The sequence below is a fragment of the Vanessa atalanta genome, chromosome 14 (assembly GCF_905147765.1).
Source record: "Vanessa atalanta chromosome 14, ilVanAtal1.2, whole genome shotgun sequence".
NCBI lineage: Eukaryota > Metazoa > Arthropoda > Insecta > Lepidoptera > Nymphalidae > Vanessa > Vanessa atalanta.
Window position 1 is genome coordinate 510,784 of NC_061884.1, and position 15,698 is coordinate 526,481.

General features: G+C 32.2%; 1 protein-coding gene across 1 annotated transcript; it reads left to right on the forward strand.

Annotated features, from left to right (window-relative positions):
• The first annotated feature begins 213 nt into the window (after positions 1-213).
• LOC125068711 (xanthine dehydrogenase-like) lies at positions 214-14,424 on the forward strand. Its single transcript, XM_047678001.1, has 18 exons — positions 214-256; positions 874-1,031; positions 1,403-1,563; positions 1,646-2,022; positions 2,098-2,318; positions 2,814-2,916; positions 3,211-3,338; positions 3,425-3,687; positions 7,493-7,526; positions 7,737-7,898; positions 7,997-8,125; positions 8,216-8,700; positions 9,181-9,364; positions 9,636-9,831; positions 9,983-10,749; positions 10,860-11,052; positions 11,370-11,483; positions 14,309-14,424. Exons 1-18 carry the CDS (start codon positions 214-216, stop codon positions 14,377-14,379), a joined length of 3,789 nt encoding a protein of 1,262 aa, XP_047533957.1. The 3' UTR covers positions 14,380-14,424.
• The last annotated feature ends 1,274 nt before the right edge of the window (positions 14,425-15,698 follow it).

A 15,698-nucleotide genomic window follows, 5' to 3' on the forward strand; every position in this document is an offset into this window, starting at 1 on the left:
GGGAATTGTTGAAGAATCAAATAAAAATAAAGACAAAATGGGCGTAGGTAGTTGTGGCAACGTAAATGTAATAAAATATTTCACGGTATATTTTGCATAAAAAAAGTCGTTCACGTGCATAGGTATATAAACACATACAGCTATATAAACACACACAGTTAATACTATTTAAATTTAGTGCCGAGTTGCTCTGTTACTCTGCGAGCTGAAGTCATGGAACGAGTTCAATTTAAAGTAAATGAAAAACAGTATTCTGGTATGTAAAGTTTCTTATTTTACTCGTTATTAGCCCGTATCGTATACCTGCATATATTTTATCGCCAAACAACAATAGTATAGCATTGTTATGTTACGATGTGAAGGGTGAGCCAGTGTAACTACAGCTACAAGGGACATAATACCTTAGTTTTCATAGTTTGTGGTGTATTGGTGATATAAAGAATAATTATAATTTCTTGTAGCGGTGCTCACTTGCCATTAGATGAAAAAATCTATTTCATTTAAGCATTGATATTACTATGGTAACAATGTTCAGTCTTAACATTTTTGACAGTTAGAAAGCTTAGAATTTTTGTTTTTTTTTTTTTTTTTCTATGTGTATTCTTAAGTGTACCCCAGTCACATCATATATTACCGAGTGTACACTTGTTTTAGATAGTAAAGTTATGCTCTCCTTAACTTGGGATTCGGTTTTTTGGAAAATTCTAATACCTAAGTCATTAAGACTACAAACTACGTCTTAGAAATATCCTGCGACTAATCATAAGAATTCACTTAATAAGATTTCATCCAAAACTAATTATTATTAAATGACTTTTTTTAATAAATTGTATTTACTAAATAGTTAAAAAATAAATAATTTAAAATTCTTAGTGGGTAGCGAAGTCGATTCCGACACGACTCTTCTGGACTACCTTCGCGAAACACTAAAGCTTTGTGGAACAAAATATATGTGCTTAGAGGGTGGCTGCGGAGCTTGTATAATCACTGCTACAAAGAACAACGAAGATGTCCCTCAAGCAATAAACTCAGTAAGACCGACAGAATATGCACTATTATTTATTATTCATGTTTTACTATAGATAGTACTAAAGTCAGTAGTACTAAAGATACTATATGTGTATGTATGTATATGTTGTTTTTTTAGTTTTATACATAGGTATATATTTTTTATGTAGTGTCAATTATTAATTACCGCCTTCATGGTTTCCTGTTTGACCTAAAGGTTGACTGGCACAGAATACTTTCAGACATTAAGCCCACCTTTCGTTCCATTTACTTTGTGGTGGTAGATAAAGCCTTTAAATAAAGTAAATAAATAAATATAAATATCGTGATCAATTCGTTACAATTTATATTATGATTCCATGTTCAAAGAATATACAATTAAGATTTGTTTTAGTGTCTAGTGTCAATAACCTCATGCCAAGAATGGGATATAAAGACAATAGAATTTATAGGTAACCGATTAAAGGGTTACCATCCACTGCAGAAGGTACTTGCTGATTGTCATGGTTCCCAATGCGGTTACTGCACGCCGGGGTGGATCATGACAATGTATAGGTAACTCAGTTATCATATTAATAACCTCAAACAGTTAATTTAAATAACTATACAAATAATAATTATAGAAATTTAATTTCAGTCTCTTGCAAACTAAAAAACCTACAATGCTTGAAATAGAGAATTCGTTTGGAAGTAATGTCTGTAGATGTACTGGATACAGACCAATTTTACAAGCCTTCAAAAAATTCGCTTCGGATGCTCATAATTCCTATGAATTATCCGACATCGAAGATTTGAAAATATGTGACAAATCTGGTGACGTATGTTCAAAGAGTAATTGTTCGGAACTTGACTGGTGCATGGTTTCTAAAAGTGATATTCTAAACGAAATACTGCATATAGAATTAAGTGATAAACGTCATTGGTACAGAGTACATACACTATCAGACGTATTTGCTATTTGGCGAGAGAAAGGAACAGAATCGTATATGCTAGTCGCTGGTAATACTGGCAAAGGTGAAGTAAAAATTGCTAAATCTTATCAGAATATTGACTAATTACAAAAAATCATAAACTCACAATTGGTTTTAGGTGTCTACCCAATGTTAGAATATCCCAATCTTCTAATAGACGTGACGGACATTTCAGAATTAAAAGGCTTTTATGTAGATCAAAATTTAGTGGTTGGAGCTGGTAACACATTAACCGATGTAATGAAAATATTCAAAACTGTATCGAAGACTGAATACTTCAGCTATCTTATTGGACTCAATGAGCATTTACAACTAGTCGCTCACATAGCTGTAAGAAATGTAAGTTTATTCTTATTTAACTGCTGCTCTCTGATGACCAGAAACAGTTACATGGTATAAAGCTTAATGCTAACTAGGCATTTGCCTGTCTACCTTATTTTTTTTAAATAAGATTTTTTGAAAATCGAATTTAAAAAAGGAATTGGAAATATATTGTTTTTAAATGGTATGTTGAAATTGCGAGTATATTCTGAAGTAGCATATACCTTTTATTTTATCGGGTTAGCGTAAACAAATTAATTTGACGAATAAAGAAACTCCAGATATCTATTAAAACATTATAATTATTTTGACAACTTAAGTAATTGAAAGATAACTAAGTAACTAAGCTCTGGTAAACAATCTATTTTTCATCAAATAAACTCTATGAATCATAAATTAATACCAAATTTTAGCCAACTGTAGCTAAATAATAAGTTTCTTAATCAAACCATTATAATATTTGTGGTATATTTGAGTAGAATTAAAGTATAAAATAAGGGAATGAAATTTCAGCTGGCAACGATAGCCGGTAATTTGATTTTGAAGAACCAACATCCAGAATTTAAATCGGATATTTTTATTATTCTTGAAACGGTCGGCGCACAGATAACAATTAGTGAGTTAAGATTATAACATACTTCTTGTACTTTACCAATGACTTCGAATGCTTAGTTTTAAGAAATAATTTAAAATTAAAAAAAAACAAAATCACAACTTTTTTTTCTTCAATGAGCAACATTAAAAAAAATTCTTAGCGGATTTTTATGTCATTAGAAAAACGACTTAAGTAGCTGGAGGTAAATGATTAACACCTCATTGAATATCTTCTTTTGTGGTACATATACATAATGTTTATTTATAAATTTAACACCTAATACTTGAAACTTGATACAGTTGGTATACATTTTAGTGACGGCAGTTGGACAATCAAAGACTTTAACATTACAAAATTTTCTTAAAGAAGACATGAAAGGGAAAATAATAGTGAATGTTCTATTACCACCTCTAAACGAATCACATAAAATCGTCACCTTTAAGGTAAAATCATTATATATCAAAATTATTTATTGTAATTGCTGTCATTTAGTGTCTAATATTTAGCACGTTTTACGTTTTTAATATAGATTATGCCTCGCGCCCAAAATGCTCATGCTATTGTTAATGCGGGATTTTTATACAAAATAAACGAAAATCAAAATCAAGTGATATCTTGTAGAATAGTGTATGGAGGACTCAGTGCAAAATTTAATCGTTCGTGGAAAACAGAACGATACTTAGTTGGTAAATCGTTATTTAGAAATGAAACATTACAAGGTGCATTAAAAATATTAGAGAACGAAATAATAGTTACTGAGAATTTACCTGATCCGCCTGTTCAGAGGGCTTAGCCAAGTTGACATTCTACAATCGTAATCGCTAATAGAAAACTAAACAAATGTATGGGCATGACGTCATCTCAACGCTAAGTCACGTGATCAAAACAAACGAATAGAAAAGTCGTAGACAAGTTGACAATCGTTTAAAGTGATAGAATTGAATATAATCGTTTCTACAACGATAATCGCTAACTCCATACAAAATGGTAGCCAAGTTACAGTTTTGACAAGCGCTGACGAAACGATGTCGAAGTTTTTTATCGATAACTAAGCGATCTTAGAGACTCAATAGTTAACGCTAAAAAAATGGCGTCTTATTTGGTGATCGACAAGTGTTTTGTTTGTTAAACTTATTTTTTTCTATTATTACCTTTTAAAATGCATACTTTAAATATGTTGTGGTGTGCTCATAATGAAGAAGTGTGGCTTAGGCGGCAAAAAAGAGACAAAAATCGTCAGTGCATGGAAAACATACGCGAAATGCCGGCAACATTATTTGTGCAGCAATTTCGGCTAGACAAAACAATCTTTGTAGCTCTTTGTCGTGAACTCCGACACAAGACTTCGTTAAAAGGAACCGAAGAGATTCCCCTCAATGTTAAGGTAAGTGCTTAATAATCTTATTGATAATTTATTTATTTATTAAGGACATACCACATGTCATAATAAAAACATATTCAGAATTAACATAAAGTGTGTGACTCTTCAAGACAGCCACAACAGTTATTTACGTTACAGTTATATAATAATAACATAAACAATATTTTTACAATAATAAAAATTACTCACAATAGAATATTGTATTTGATATTTATTTTTTAACGTAACTATGATAAATTTCATTTCCTTAATTGTTGTGTGTTTGTATTGTGATTAACCAAATTTTAAAATAATTTTCAGGTGACTCTGGATATCCACAAGATCCTTGGCTTATGACACCTATCCTCAATGCAGTTGAAGTTTCTAGGAAAGACCAATACACTCGATTGCATGTGCAAGCCCCTAACTGCATTGAGCGATGTTTTGGATTAGTCAAAGCAAGGTGGAGATGTTTGCTTAGAGACAGGGTTCTTCACTATCATCCTCATGTAGCTAGCAAAATTACAATGGCATGTTGTGTATTACATAATATAGCTTTGCAAGCTGGGCTGCCACCACCACAACCACTTCCTGCTGCACATGACAATGGGGATGATACAATAATGCAAGATCCCACATCCACTGTGTTTGTAGGTAGCCAGAGTGAAGTAATCCAAGGAAGAGCCATGCTGAGTTGTTTATTGAATAGGATATAGTAAGATTATTTTTAGCTTTAATATGAATCTATTTTACATTTCTTAATTATAAATTAAACTTTTATACTCTATACTTAATTTATTTTCTGTAAATATTAATAAGTTGATTGTATTGTGAACAAGTCTGGGTAATTTTACTTTAAATGTAATTTATTTAATAATAAAAACAGATTTATTATTACAACAAAATTTTTATTAAAACACTAACATATAATCAAATAAAAGATGTTAAAATATAATATAATATAAATAATTTAGTATTATTGTGTAGGTAAGAACAAAAAAATAACATTTAGGTAAAATCAGGTTTCTTAAATGCTACAACAAAATTAAAGTAATCAATAAATAATTAAAATACAAACGAATATGAATGTATGAATCAACAAAATTAAAAATAGCTGTAGAATTTTATTATACAAACGGATATTTTGCACCAAGGATTTACTAGCTTTGTGGAGTCAGAAACTTAAAAAAAAAACTAATACTGTAGGCAATTTGAAATGTACGTAAGCCACAGCTGAGATCATTATTACTACATTGATATTTTATGGGATAATATCTGTTGAAGGCAGTGATGATGGTCTCAACTGTGGTAAAATTTCTATTAAATTGACTACAGTATTAGCTAAACTGTTTAAAATTTCGTTTTGCTTTTCTTGGACCTCAATTCTTTTAGACTCTAGTTTTAATCTTTCCAACTCCCTTTGATGGTGATTTTTTTCACGGTCTGCCTCAAGTTGGAGCCGGCATTTCTCAACAGCCACAAACTCACTTGTGGCTCGTTCAAAGGGTGTTTGAACCCGGCGTGTGCGCGCTCGGAGGCGCCTATGGCGCCGCGGAGTTGAGGTGGAAGACGCTGAAGGCGACGGATTTGCCTGATGTCGCTGCCGTTGAGGAGCACACCGTGACGTGGTAGCGGCAGGTGTCGTCGCTGACGGCACCGGCGAGGACGTAGTGCCGGGCGGCGGCGTTAGCACTGGTGGTGGATGTTGTGATGAGGTGGCAGTAAAGGCTGATGTTGTTGCTAATAAAATAAAAAACTATATTTTAAATTGGGCACAAATAAATTTATTCAGGCAAAACATTGTATCTTTAAAAAAAAGGTACCTTGTATAGAGCATGAAGGAATAAAATCCAACATAATTTCATCCGTGGCTGTGGTAGAAATTTGGGGTGGACAGACCGTACAATTAGAGTCTCTGGTCGGGGATGGTTGAGTGTTTCTCACTGATGGTTCAGCCTGAAAATATGAACAACTTGATAATTTTTATTTAAAGAAGAAAATACACTAGTAAGCCAAGACACCAAGCAAAAAAAAAAACTAGCATCAAAGCCTCTCTCTATAATTACAGCTTGACCAACAACAGCAGTCAAACCCATTATACTCAACACCCTCTCTTCTGAAGCAGTGAGAGTTTGTCTGCTGCTTGGACCACCACCAGTACCAGAAGCCTCACGACGTATTGCTAAAGCTTTTTTCTTAGTTTTAGCTTTCCAGTCTGCCCACACCTGGATATTATTTGTTAATTTTTGTTATTAATATTTTCATCAATTATTTTATAATTTTTGAAATAAGCTGATTGATAATAATGAAGTGAATGAATGATAATTATAGAAAACTATAAAATAATATTTTTAGAGGGGTTTTATTAGAACCATACTTTTTTCCACTTGTCCCTTGGTTTTACTACTCCTCCACCTATGGAGTTTAATAACTGTTCTAATTGCTGCCACAGTCGGTCAGCTTTAATTCGGCCTTGTGGCCCTTGCTGGGGTCTCGTTATATCGCCATAACTAGAAGAAGTTAAAACTATTTCAGACAAACAAAGGGTCTATTGATTAAGTAAAGAATCAAACACAATTATTGTTTGTTTCGTAAGTGGTAATATTAGTTCCTATCGCGTATCGCGTCATTGTTTATGTTTTAAACTTTCAAGTGCTACAGTATGATAGATTTTCAAATAACAAAGGAATATATTTACGAAATAACTAATAATTTTACGTACCTTTCCATGAATTCCAGTAAAATTGCAAACTGTTCTGGGCTAGCTCGAGATTTATATTCCATTCTATAAAAGTTATCACATCATTTAAGGTATCGGTCATACTTAAGCAGGATAATAAAATAAAATTTCGAATCACAAGTAATGTTTAAATTTAAATTCGGCACTGTGATATTGTTATAAACCAATTACAAGGAGAATGTATACCCACCCTATTTAATTTACTTATTTTTTAACACTTCAAATAAATATTCTTCAAACTTCAATTCAAAACAAGAGTTGATCCCGCGCTCAAAGTACACAACTGCGACTTTGACGTTGGTTTGACGTTTTAAAGATCGCTCACCATAGACTAAAGTGTAGGTTTTTTCTAAGTTCATTGTAGAATGAGCGATCGAATCACTCGTGTCAATTTGGCTAGCAACTTATCGTTTTCTATAATCGCTTACGCCGAAGCGTTAACGATTGTAGAAAGAGATTCGATATGAAACGAATGTAACTTGGCTAGGCCCACAGAGCAGAAAGATAATTGCTTTAGGATTATTCTACAAGGTAAGTACGTAGGATATTCATTTAATTTAGCTTTCTCAATCAGCAAAATCATTTAAGTAACATTGAATTTTTAAGTGTTTAAAATCATAATAATTTTGAATCATAAAAACATAACACCGTGACTTTTCAAAGACATTAAAATTTATAAATATGAAGAAGATATTTTAATTAAATGTTTGTTGAATCTAAGATACACGTCGTTGATTCCAGGGTCTCATTTCTCTGTGCCCGTCAACTGTATTGCACCCTCGATATCGTTCAGGAACCGTGAAATTGCACGAGAAGCGACCGGTATCGGAAGGTCAACAAGTATTTGATACTAACCCTATACTGTGGCCGTTAAATAAAGCTATACCAAAATTGGATGCATTGGTAATATATTTTATGAATAAAAAAAATACTTTATATAATATTTAAATATAAATTAACGTAATAATTCGGATTCTTAGAGTCAATTTTCTATTCTATAGATTCAGTGCGCAGGTGAGTCTGAATATACAGATGACATCCCAACGCTTTCGGGAGAAGTTTATGCTGCATTTGTGTTAACAACTGTTGCTCTTGGAACAATCGAAAAAATAGATCCTAGCGAGGCGTTGGTAAACTTTTCATTTAAACTCTATATGTTTCTTAATACTAATTACAGTTTCAATCAATGCAAAGAACGTGTATTAATTTATGCTTCGCAGAAAGAACCTGGAGTTATAGCTTTCTATTCAGCTTCTGATATTCCCGGTGTAAATAGTTTTACACCACCAGTGAATGAATTTAATTTAAGCAACGAAGAACTGTTGTGTAATGGTGAAGTTAAATTCTATAATCAGCCTCTTGGTATTATTGTTGCTAAATCTCAAAAAATTGCCAATAAAGCAACAACCTTGGTTAAAGTGTCATATAGTAATGTAAGAAAACCAGTATATGATATAAAATTGGCGAAAAATGATCCCAGCAAAGTTACGTTACTAGACACAAGAGATGCTACGACGAGAGGAAATGATATTAGCAAAATAATCAAAGGTGACAATACTGTATATGGTCAATATCATTTTGCAATGGAAACATTGTTATGTCTAACACGTCCAACAGAAGAAGGATTGCAATTATTTGTGACGACTCAATGGATCGATACAGTACAACAGGTTATTTCAAGGATGTTGGAAATCGGGCATCAGAGGTTATTCCTAGATTATGTTAAATTATATATTTTTATCATATTTTATTAAATTTAACAAAAAGGTTATTGCCGTAGCCTAACTTACTAACTATACCTAGCTTCTTATTATATCAGCTATCTGCCAGTGAAAGTCCCGTCAATATCGTTCCACCTGTTCCGGAGAATATCCGAAAGTGTGGATATACATACATATGCGTTAGTAAAAAGCGGTTATTTTAATATTACAAACAGACACTCCAGTTTTATTATATGTATAGATTTAGACGGTATTTATCTATCCCACCATAGGTATGCTTAATGCTATAAAGTGTAATTTTTTAAATAACACCTTTAATAATAGTGAAATGTTCCCATCCTTTAAAGAACTGTAAATTTAAATTTGATACATTATTTTATTGTTTTAATGTTTCTCTTGCATTTTATAAATTTAAATTTTATATTTCACAATTATAGTTAAGTAATGTGTAAATTTATTTTTAGAATTGATATTTATGTTCGCCGACTTGGTGGCGCATTTGGTATAAAAATAAGTCGAGCATCCCAAGTCGCTGCAGCATGTGCTTTGGTAGCTTATAAGCTTAACAGACCATGCAGATTAATAAATACTTTAAGTACAAACATGAGAGCTGTTGGAAAGAGGTTGCCTTGTTCTACAAACTTCGAGGTGAGATATTTTTCAAATATACAGTAAAATTACACAATAGGACAATTCAGGAATTATTGTATTTTTACGTAAAGTTAATTTACAAGGAAAGTACTTACGTACTCGAACGCACATTAATTACAATACTAGAATTAAACTTTAAATGATCGTACTTTTGATAAACAATAACCATTTTGCTTTATTTTCATTCATAGCACGTTGTACAAGTACATTGCAATTATGTTAAATTAATAAAAAGGTAATATTAGCCATTAGTGACAATTTCCTACAGGTTGGCGTGAATAACAAAGGCGTTATCCAGTATATGAACTATGAATTATACTCCGACAATGGTTACGTTCTAAATGAACCTTTCCTCAATATGACTTTTGAATCATTTACAAACTGCTATAGAACGGACGCGTGGAACTACAAAGCCTTCAATGGTCTAACCGATACACCATCAAACACATGGTGTCGTTCTCCTGGTAATTTAACCTCTAATTTTCTGAATAATGTATACTGTCATAATTATATGTGATTATATAGTTTATCATTTGTTATAGTGTAACAATAAATTTTAATGTTACTCTTATATAGTTTATCATTTCAATGTTTATGTTATAAATATTTTTTTAGGTTCCTTGGAAAAAATAGCGATGACAGAGTTAATAATGGAACAGATTTCGTATGAATTAAATCAAGACCCTGTCGAAGTTCGCTTTGCTAATTTAGATCCCACCTTTCGAGATGACATTAATGAAATTTTGAAAACTTTAAAGGTTAATTCTAATTATACGGAAAGATTAGTTTCAGTCGAGAAATTTAATTCCAATAACAGATGGAAAAAACGAGGATTAAGATTTTCTTTTCTAAAATGGGCTCCAGTCGGATACCAACATTTAAATGTGAATATGTCTGTCTATAATGATGACGGCACCATATCTATAACCACTGGAGGAATTGAAATGGGTCAAGGTATTAATACACGAGCGACGCAAATATGTGCGTATATTCTCAACATACCTATTGATAAGATTCAAATAAAACCCAACAATACAATGACATCACCTAATACGCTACCATCAGGCGGTAGTTTGATTTCACAAAATGTGGGTATAGGTGTTCGAAGATGTAGCGAAGAACTGTTGAGAAGATTAGAACCTATCAGAAAGACGATGGATAATCCAACCTGGGAAGAGCTAATTAAAAGAGCGTTTGAAATGAATGTCGATTTACAAGTTCATGCATTTGTCAATGAATCTGATATACAAAATTATAACGTATATGGAATTACATTAGCAGAAGTAGAAATAGATGTTCTGACAGGAGAATCGGAAATTATTAGGGTCGATTTAATCGAAGATGTTGGGAGGAGTATTAATCCTGCAATTGATATTGGTCAAGTTAGTAACAAACTCATATAATGCAAGAACAAAAATTTAATAACTCACACTAATATGGTTTTTCAAATAATTTTACTTCGATGATTATTCATTTTATAGTTTTATTATAGATTGAAGGTGCTTTTATAATGGGAGTCGGTTATTGGACATCTGAAAATCTAGTAGTAGATGGTCAAACGGGAGAATTACTGACAAATCGTACCTGGGATTATTGGGTTCCGCAAGCGAGGGATATTCCGCAAGATTTCAGAATATATTTCAGAGAAAAATCTTTTAGTACAGAATTAATCTTTGGAGCTAAAGGTAAAAACTTATTTGTATAATAATAATATAATAAGTATTATATTGAGGTCTCCAGTACACAACTTTCCGAATCAAATACAGAACACAAAATTTGACGAGATTACAGTTAGATTAAAATTAACGTAGTCTTCAGTAATAATTCAATTATTTTGCTGCCTGATAAAAAAATGTTAAATAACAGAAATAAAACAAAAAAAAAGATAAAAAAGCTAAAACATGGACTAAGGATTAATTTTTATATTCCCAAAAAATAATGTAGTAATGATGTAATAATAATACATCTTAGTTGCAATTATTTATTGTTGAGTTTTCCGCAGGAACTGGTGAGCCGGCAACGTGCATGGGAATTGCTGTACCTATCGCGATGAGGCAGGCGGTATCAGCAGCACGTTTGGAGTCTGGGATACCAAGTACAAATTGGTTTCCTATAGGTAAAAATGAAAAATGGTTAAATATGATAAGTTTGCTAAAGAAGGTTAGAGAATTATTTTATTAGTCATTTAAATTAAACTAATAATCAAGAGTTCTAATTTAACTTACATAGAAGCTAAGGAATTGCATTTTATTAAAAAAAATGAATACGGCCAGTTACATGAACTATTTTTATAAAGAAACTAAAAAGTTATTAAACATTTACTACGATATATATTTTTAAATTTGTAATTCAAAATGGATATTACATAATAGTTATATCCCATCAAAAACATAAATGTAAAAATGAGAGCCAAGTTAAATATTATGATATATACCTTGGTTCTTGTCTTCAACGACAAAAGAAGTGAGATCTAAATTTTTGCCAAGTTAAATAGTCCGTTCTGAAATTTATTTATAACTACATAAAATATCATTTCTTCTTATAACTTGGGATAATATATTGTTGCCTAAGATCTGACTTGGCTAGTTCTCATATACGAATTATATTATAGCCTTCGTAAGTTCTAAGCCTGTTACAAATGAATTATGAACACAAATTAGGCACGCAAATATTCAATGGTACTTGTCTGGATATGAACTCGCAATATCTGGTTAAGATTCATATTTTCTAGAGACTGAACCATCGCAGCTCTTAATGTACGTATACTAACTAAGCAATACTGACCTGTCCTCCATTCTTCTTAGATGTTCTGAGTTATAATTTGTTATTCTAAACACAAACTACAATTTGTGTTTATAAACATATAAGAACTAGCCAAGTCAGACCTTAGACAACAATATATTATCCCAAGTTATAAGAAGAAATGATATTTTATGTAGTTATAAATAAATTTCAGAAAGGACTATTTAACTTGGCAAAAATTTAGATCTCACTTCTTTTGTCGTTGAAGACAAGAACCAAGGTATATATCATAATATTTAACTTGGCTCTCATTTTTACATTTATGTTTTTGATGGGATATCACTACTTTTTGTATATAACTTATTAGTAGGTACTTATTAATAACAAAATTAGTACCAAATGGTTTTTGTTAAACTATTCTATTTTCCTACGTTTACGGGGTATAATTGTCTTTTTTTTGATACGTTCTTATTTTTCTTGTAGGTACCTCTGAAATGTTCGAGTGAATTGCCCATTCAGTGTCCGGATTTTTTTTACGCGTTTTCTGTTTATACTTAATTTGGCCAAGTAGGGGTGGTATAACGTGCGCAGACGGTTGTACTCTACAATAGAGCTCTCTTGTGTCTTGATTTGAATTGGACTTAAATTGATAAGTACTCCATCTAAGGTTTTAACTCTGGAGAGGCCAACGTAAGCCTGCTCTTTACTTAATATAGAGGAGCCTATGTCGAAAAGAGCACCGTCAAGGCGAAGGCCTTGTGATTTGTTTATAGTAGTAGAATATGCTAAGCAAATAGAGAATTGTTTCCTTTGAACATATATGTACATTACTTAATATCTGTAACTTGGTTTTGACTTCTAGTTCGCAAATTAAAGTATGTTTAAATTAAATTGTTATTTTACGTGCGCTATTGCTGTTATCGACGTCCCCAATGTATCTTCTCTATTTTTCCATTGAATCCATTCACCAGTCCTTTATTGACATCAGCATGCTTGCTGGATACTGTTCTTCCAAGCAATAAGGATCCCCGTTTGTAGCGCTAGAGTACAAACTTAAATCATTCCAGTTACGATATACATACTCTACTACAGTCTCACGAAACTTATTTTATTGTTGTATACTAGTATACTCAAACAAAAAATATGCAGTCGAATAGACTAGGCAGCTTCCATCGGAAGGCATTGAAATAATTCTTATGAGCGCGGTTGCCACTCGCTCAGACACGTCCGCGTTAAGGTTTAATCGCAACGCTCCTATCCCGCTGCTCCGGCGTCGCGTCGCGCGCTGTGTACCGAAATGCCTATTATTATTTTTTTTAAGTATAATGATTTTGCGCCATTGATGTGCACTAAATGCTAGTTAATAACGTAATAAATACGAAAGTCGGCTATACTCATAAGTTATAAAACGGAAATATTTGGATTTAAAAAACTTAAGAGTGGTATTCAACTTGTTATATATTCACGTGAAGACCTTAAAATCCACATTAGGACCGGTTGTCATAAGTTTTGATTGCTGGTTCTTACATCATTTTTTTTATTACAGTTATTACAGGAACTAAATATATAAGTGTTCCTAATAGACCCAATAAAATGAAAAATTATAATAATATGATAAAAAATTACCAGTTTCAGATTTTTTCCTTTATATTGGCTTAATTATCTACCTGCATGCCAAATTTGAACTTTCTAGGTCACCTGGAAGTAGGTTATAGTTTTGATCTATAGGTCAGTCAGTGATAAAAATGACGATTTTTAGACGTTAATATCTAAATAACCATTTGAGATGCGTTTATGAAATTTAGAACACATATGTATCTCGCGAGTCTCAATATATGAGCCAAATTTGACATATTTATGTCAAATAGTTTTTGAGTTATGAGGAGGTCAAAAGTGGCTCCAAATGGTTCGTGTAATATTACACACGGTGCTGCACGCCAGTTCTGCTATACTAGAACTTGGCTGACACGCTTCCGCGTGTCTAGATGTTTTTGGCAGATTTTGTAGTTTTGTTTCAGTAGCCTTTGTTCCTGTATAGATAAAAATATATGAACATTCTTAGTGGTAGGGCTTTGTGTAAGTCCATCTGGATCGGTTTCGTCCAATCAAATATAAATAACATACAGACATAACAAATGATATTCCGTCATAGTATTCGTAGCATATGTTTTACTGTATCCAATGTATAATTTTTTTCAGATGGTCCATACACAGTAGATAAGGTTGCCCTCTCGTGTGCCACAAGGATAGAAGACTTTAAATTTTACTAATATTTTATAATTTCAGCTTAAATTTATGTTATTTTACAAATCACTTTATTAAATTGGATTTAGTTCACAATAAAAATATATGTAACGCTTTGAGATTAGTTTTTATTTGTTAATTTGTGTTAATTTCCAAATTTTAAATAAGGTGTAGTGATAAATAAATTTAGTTTTTTTTTAATTATTATATATTAACATATTTATAACTAATAATTATTTATTATAAGAATTGATAACATTAAGTGCTTAAATATGTATACAAATAGAATTATATGTTAATATATATGAATTAGCAATTTTCCTTGATTTCTCCTTAGCCTTTGACAATCTTAATCAGGTGTAGCTTGCGAAATAAGTAGGATTCGTGTGAAATACGAGAGCCGTCACTAGCACGGTGTGCCAACTACCAATGTAAACGTACATGTATAAACTTTTTTCGATGGTTTATTAGACACCCTGTACTATATAGTAGATATTGTTTTAGTATAACATTAAACACTTTTTACGTTGACCATCTTTTACTTAGCTGCCTTGTCAGTAGAAGTTTTCTTATACAACGGCTGCAGCTACCGAGGTCCTAGGATTAAATCCTGGATGATAGATGTACCTTTTTATGGCATCGGTTGGCGGACGGGCAAGTGGGCCACATTTTGTTAAATGAATACCATAAAGACATTGGCGCAGTATGAAGTTTTAACTACTTCTTATATAATCAATGCGCCACCATCCTTGGAAATTGGTTTCGTCCTTTGTGCCTGGAGTTATACTGACTCACTCATCCTTCAAACCGAACCAAACGACATGAAGTATTACTGCTCGGTACTGATGATGGTAGGACTTGTGAGAAGCCAATAGGATTTCGGGAAACCAGGTGAAAAATGTTGTTGTAATTTTATTTTTTACAATTCTACATTCCCGTCCCTGAAAAATACATGAAGATGATCCTGCATCTAATGCGAGAATTAGACGCTCACGTACCGAATAGGAACATACCTTATTTTCACGTGCAAGAAATTTAACATCTTTACCTCTTTACGGGAACTAGAAACCTGCAAGCATTAACTATAAAGGAAGGCTTACTGGCACCGTGCCAAGCGTGCTGCCATGAACTATCCACGCCTTAAGCTTGTAACTTACGTATAGAAGAATGGCAAAGCTTATTAACAATTTTGTTTAAAAATAAAGTAGTAAAAAATAACAAAGTAATTTCCATCAGTCAAATTTTATTTTTATCAATAAAAACTTTAGATTCCTAAGACGAACAGCTAAGGTAAATATTTTCATAATATGCATACTTTCGACAAAAAGTATTTTCTTGAAGCAAA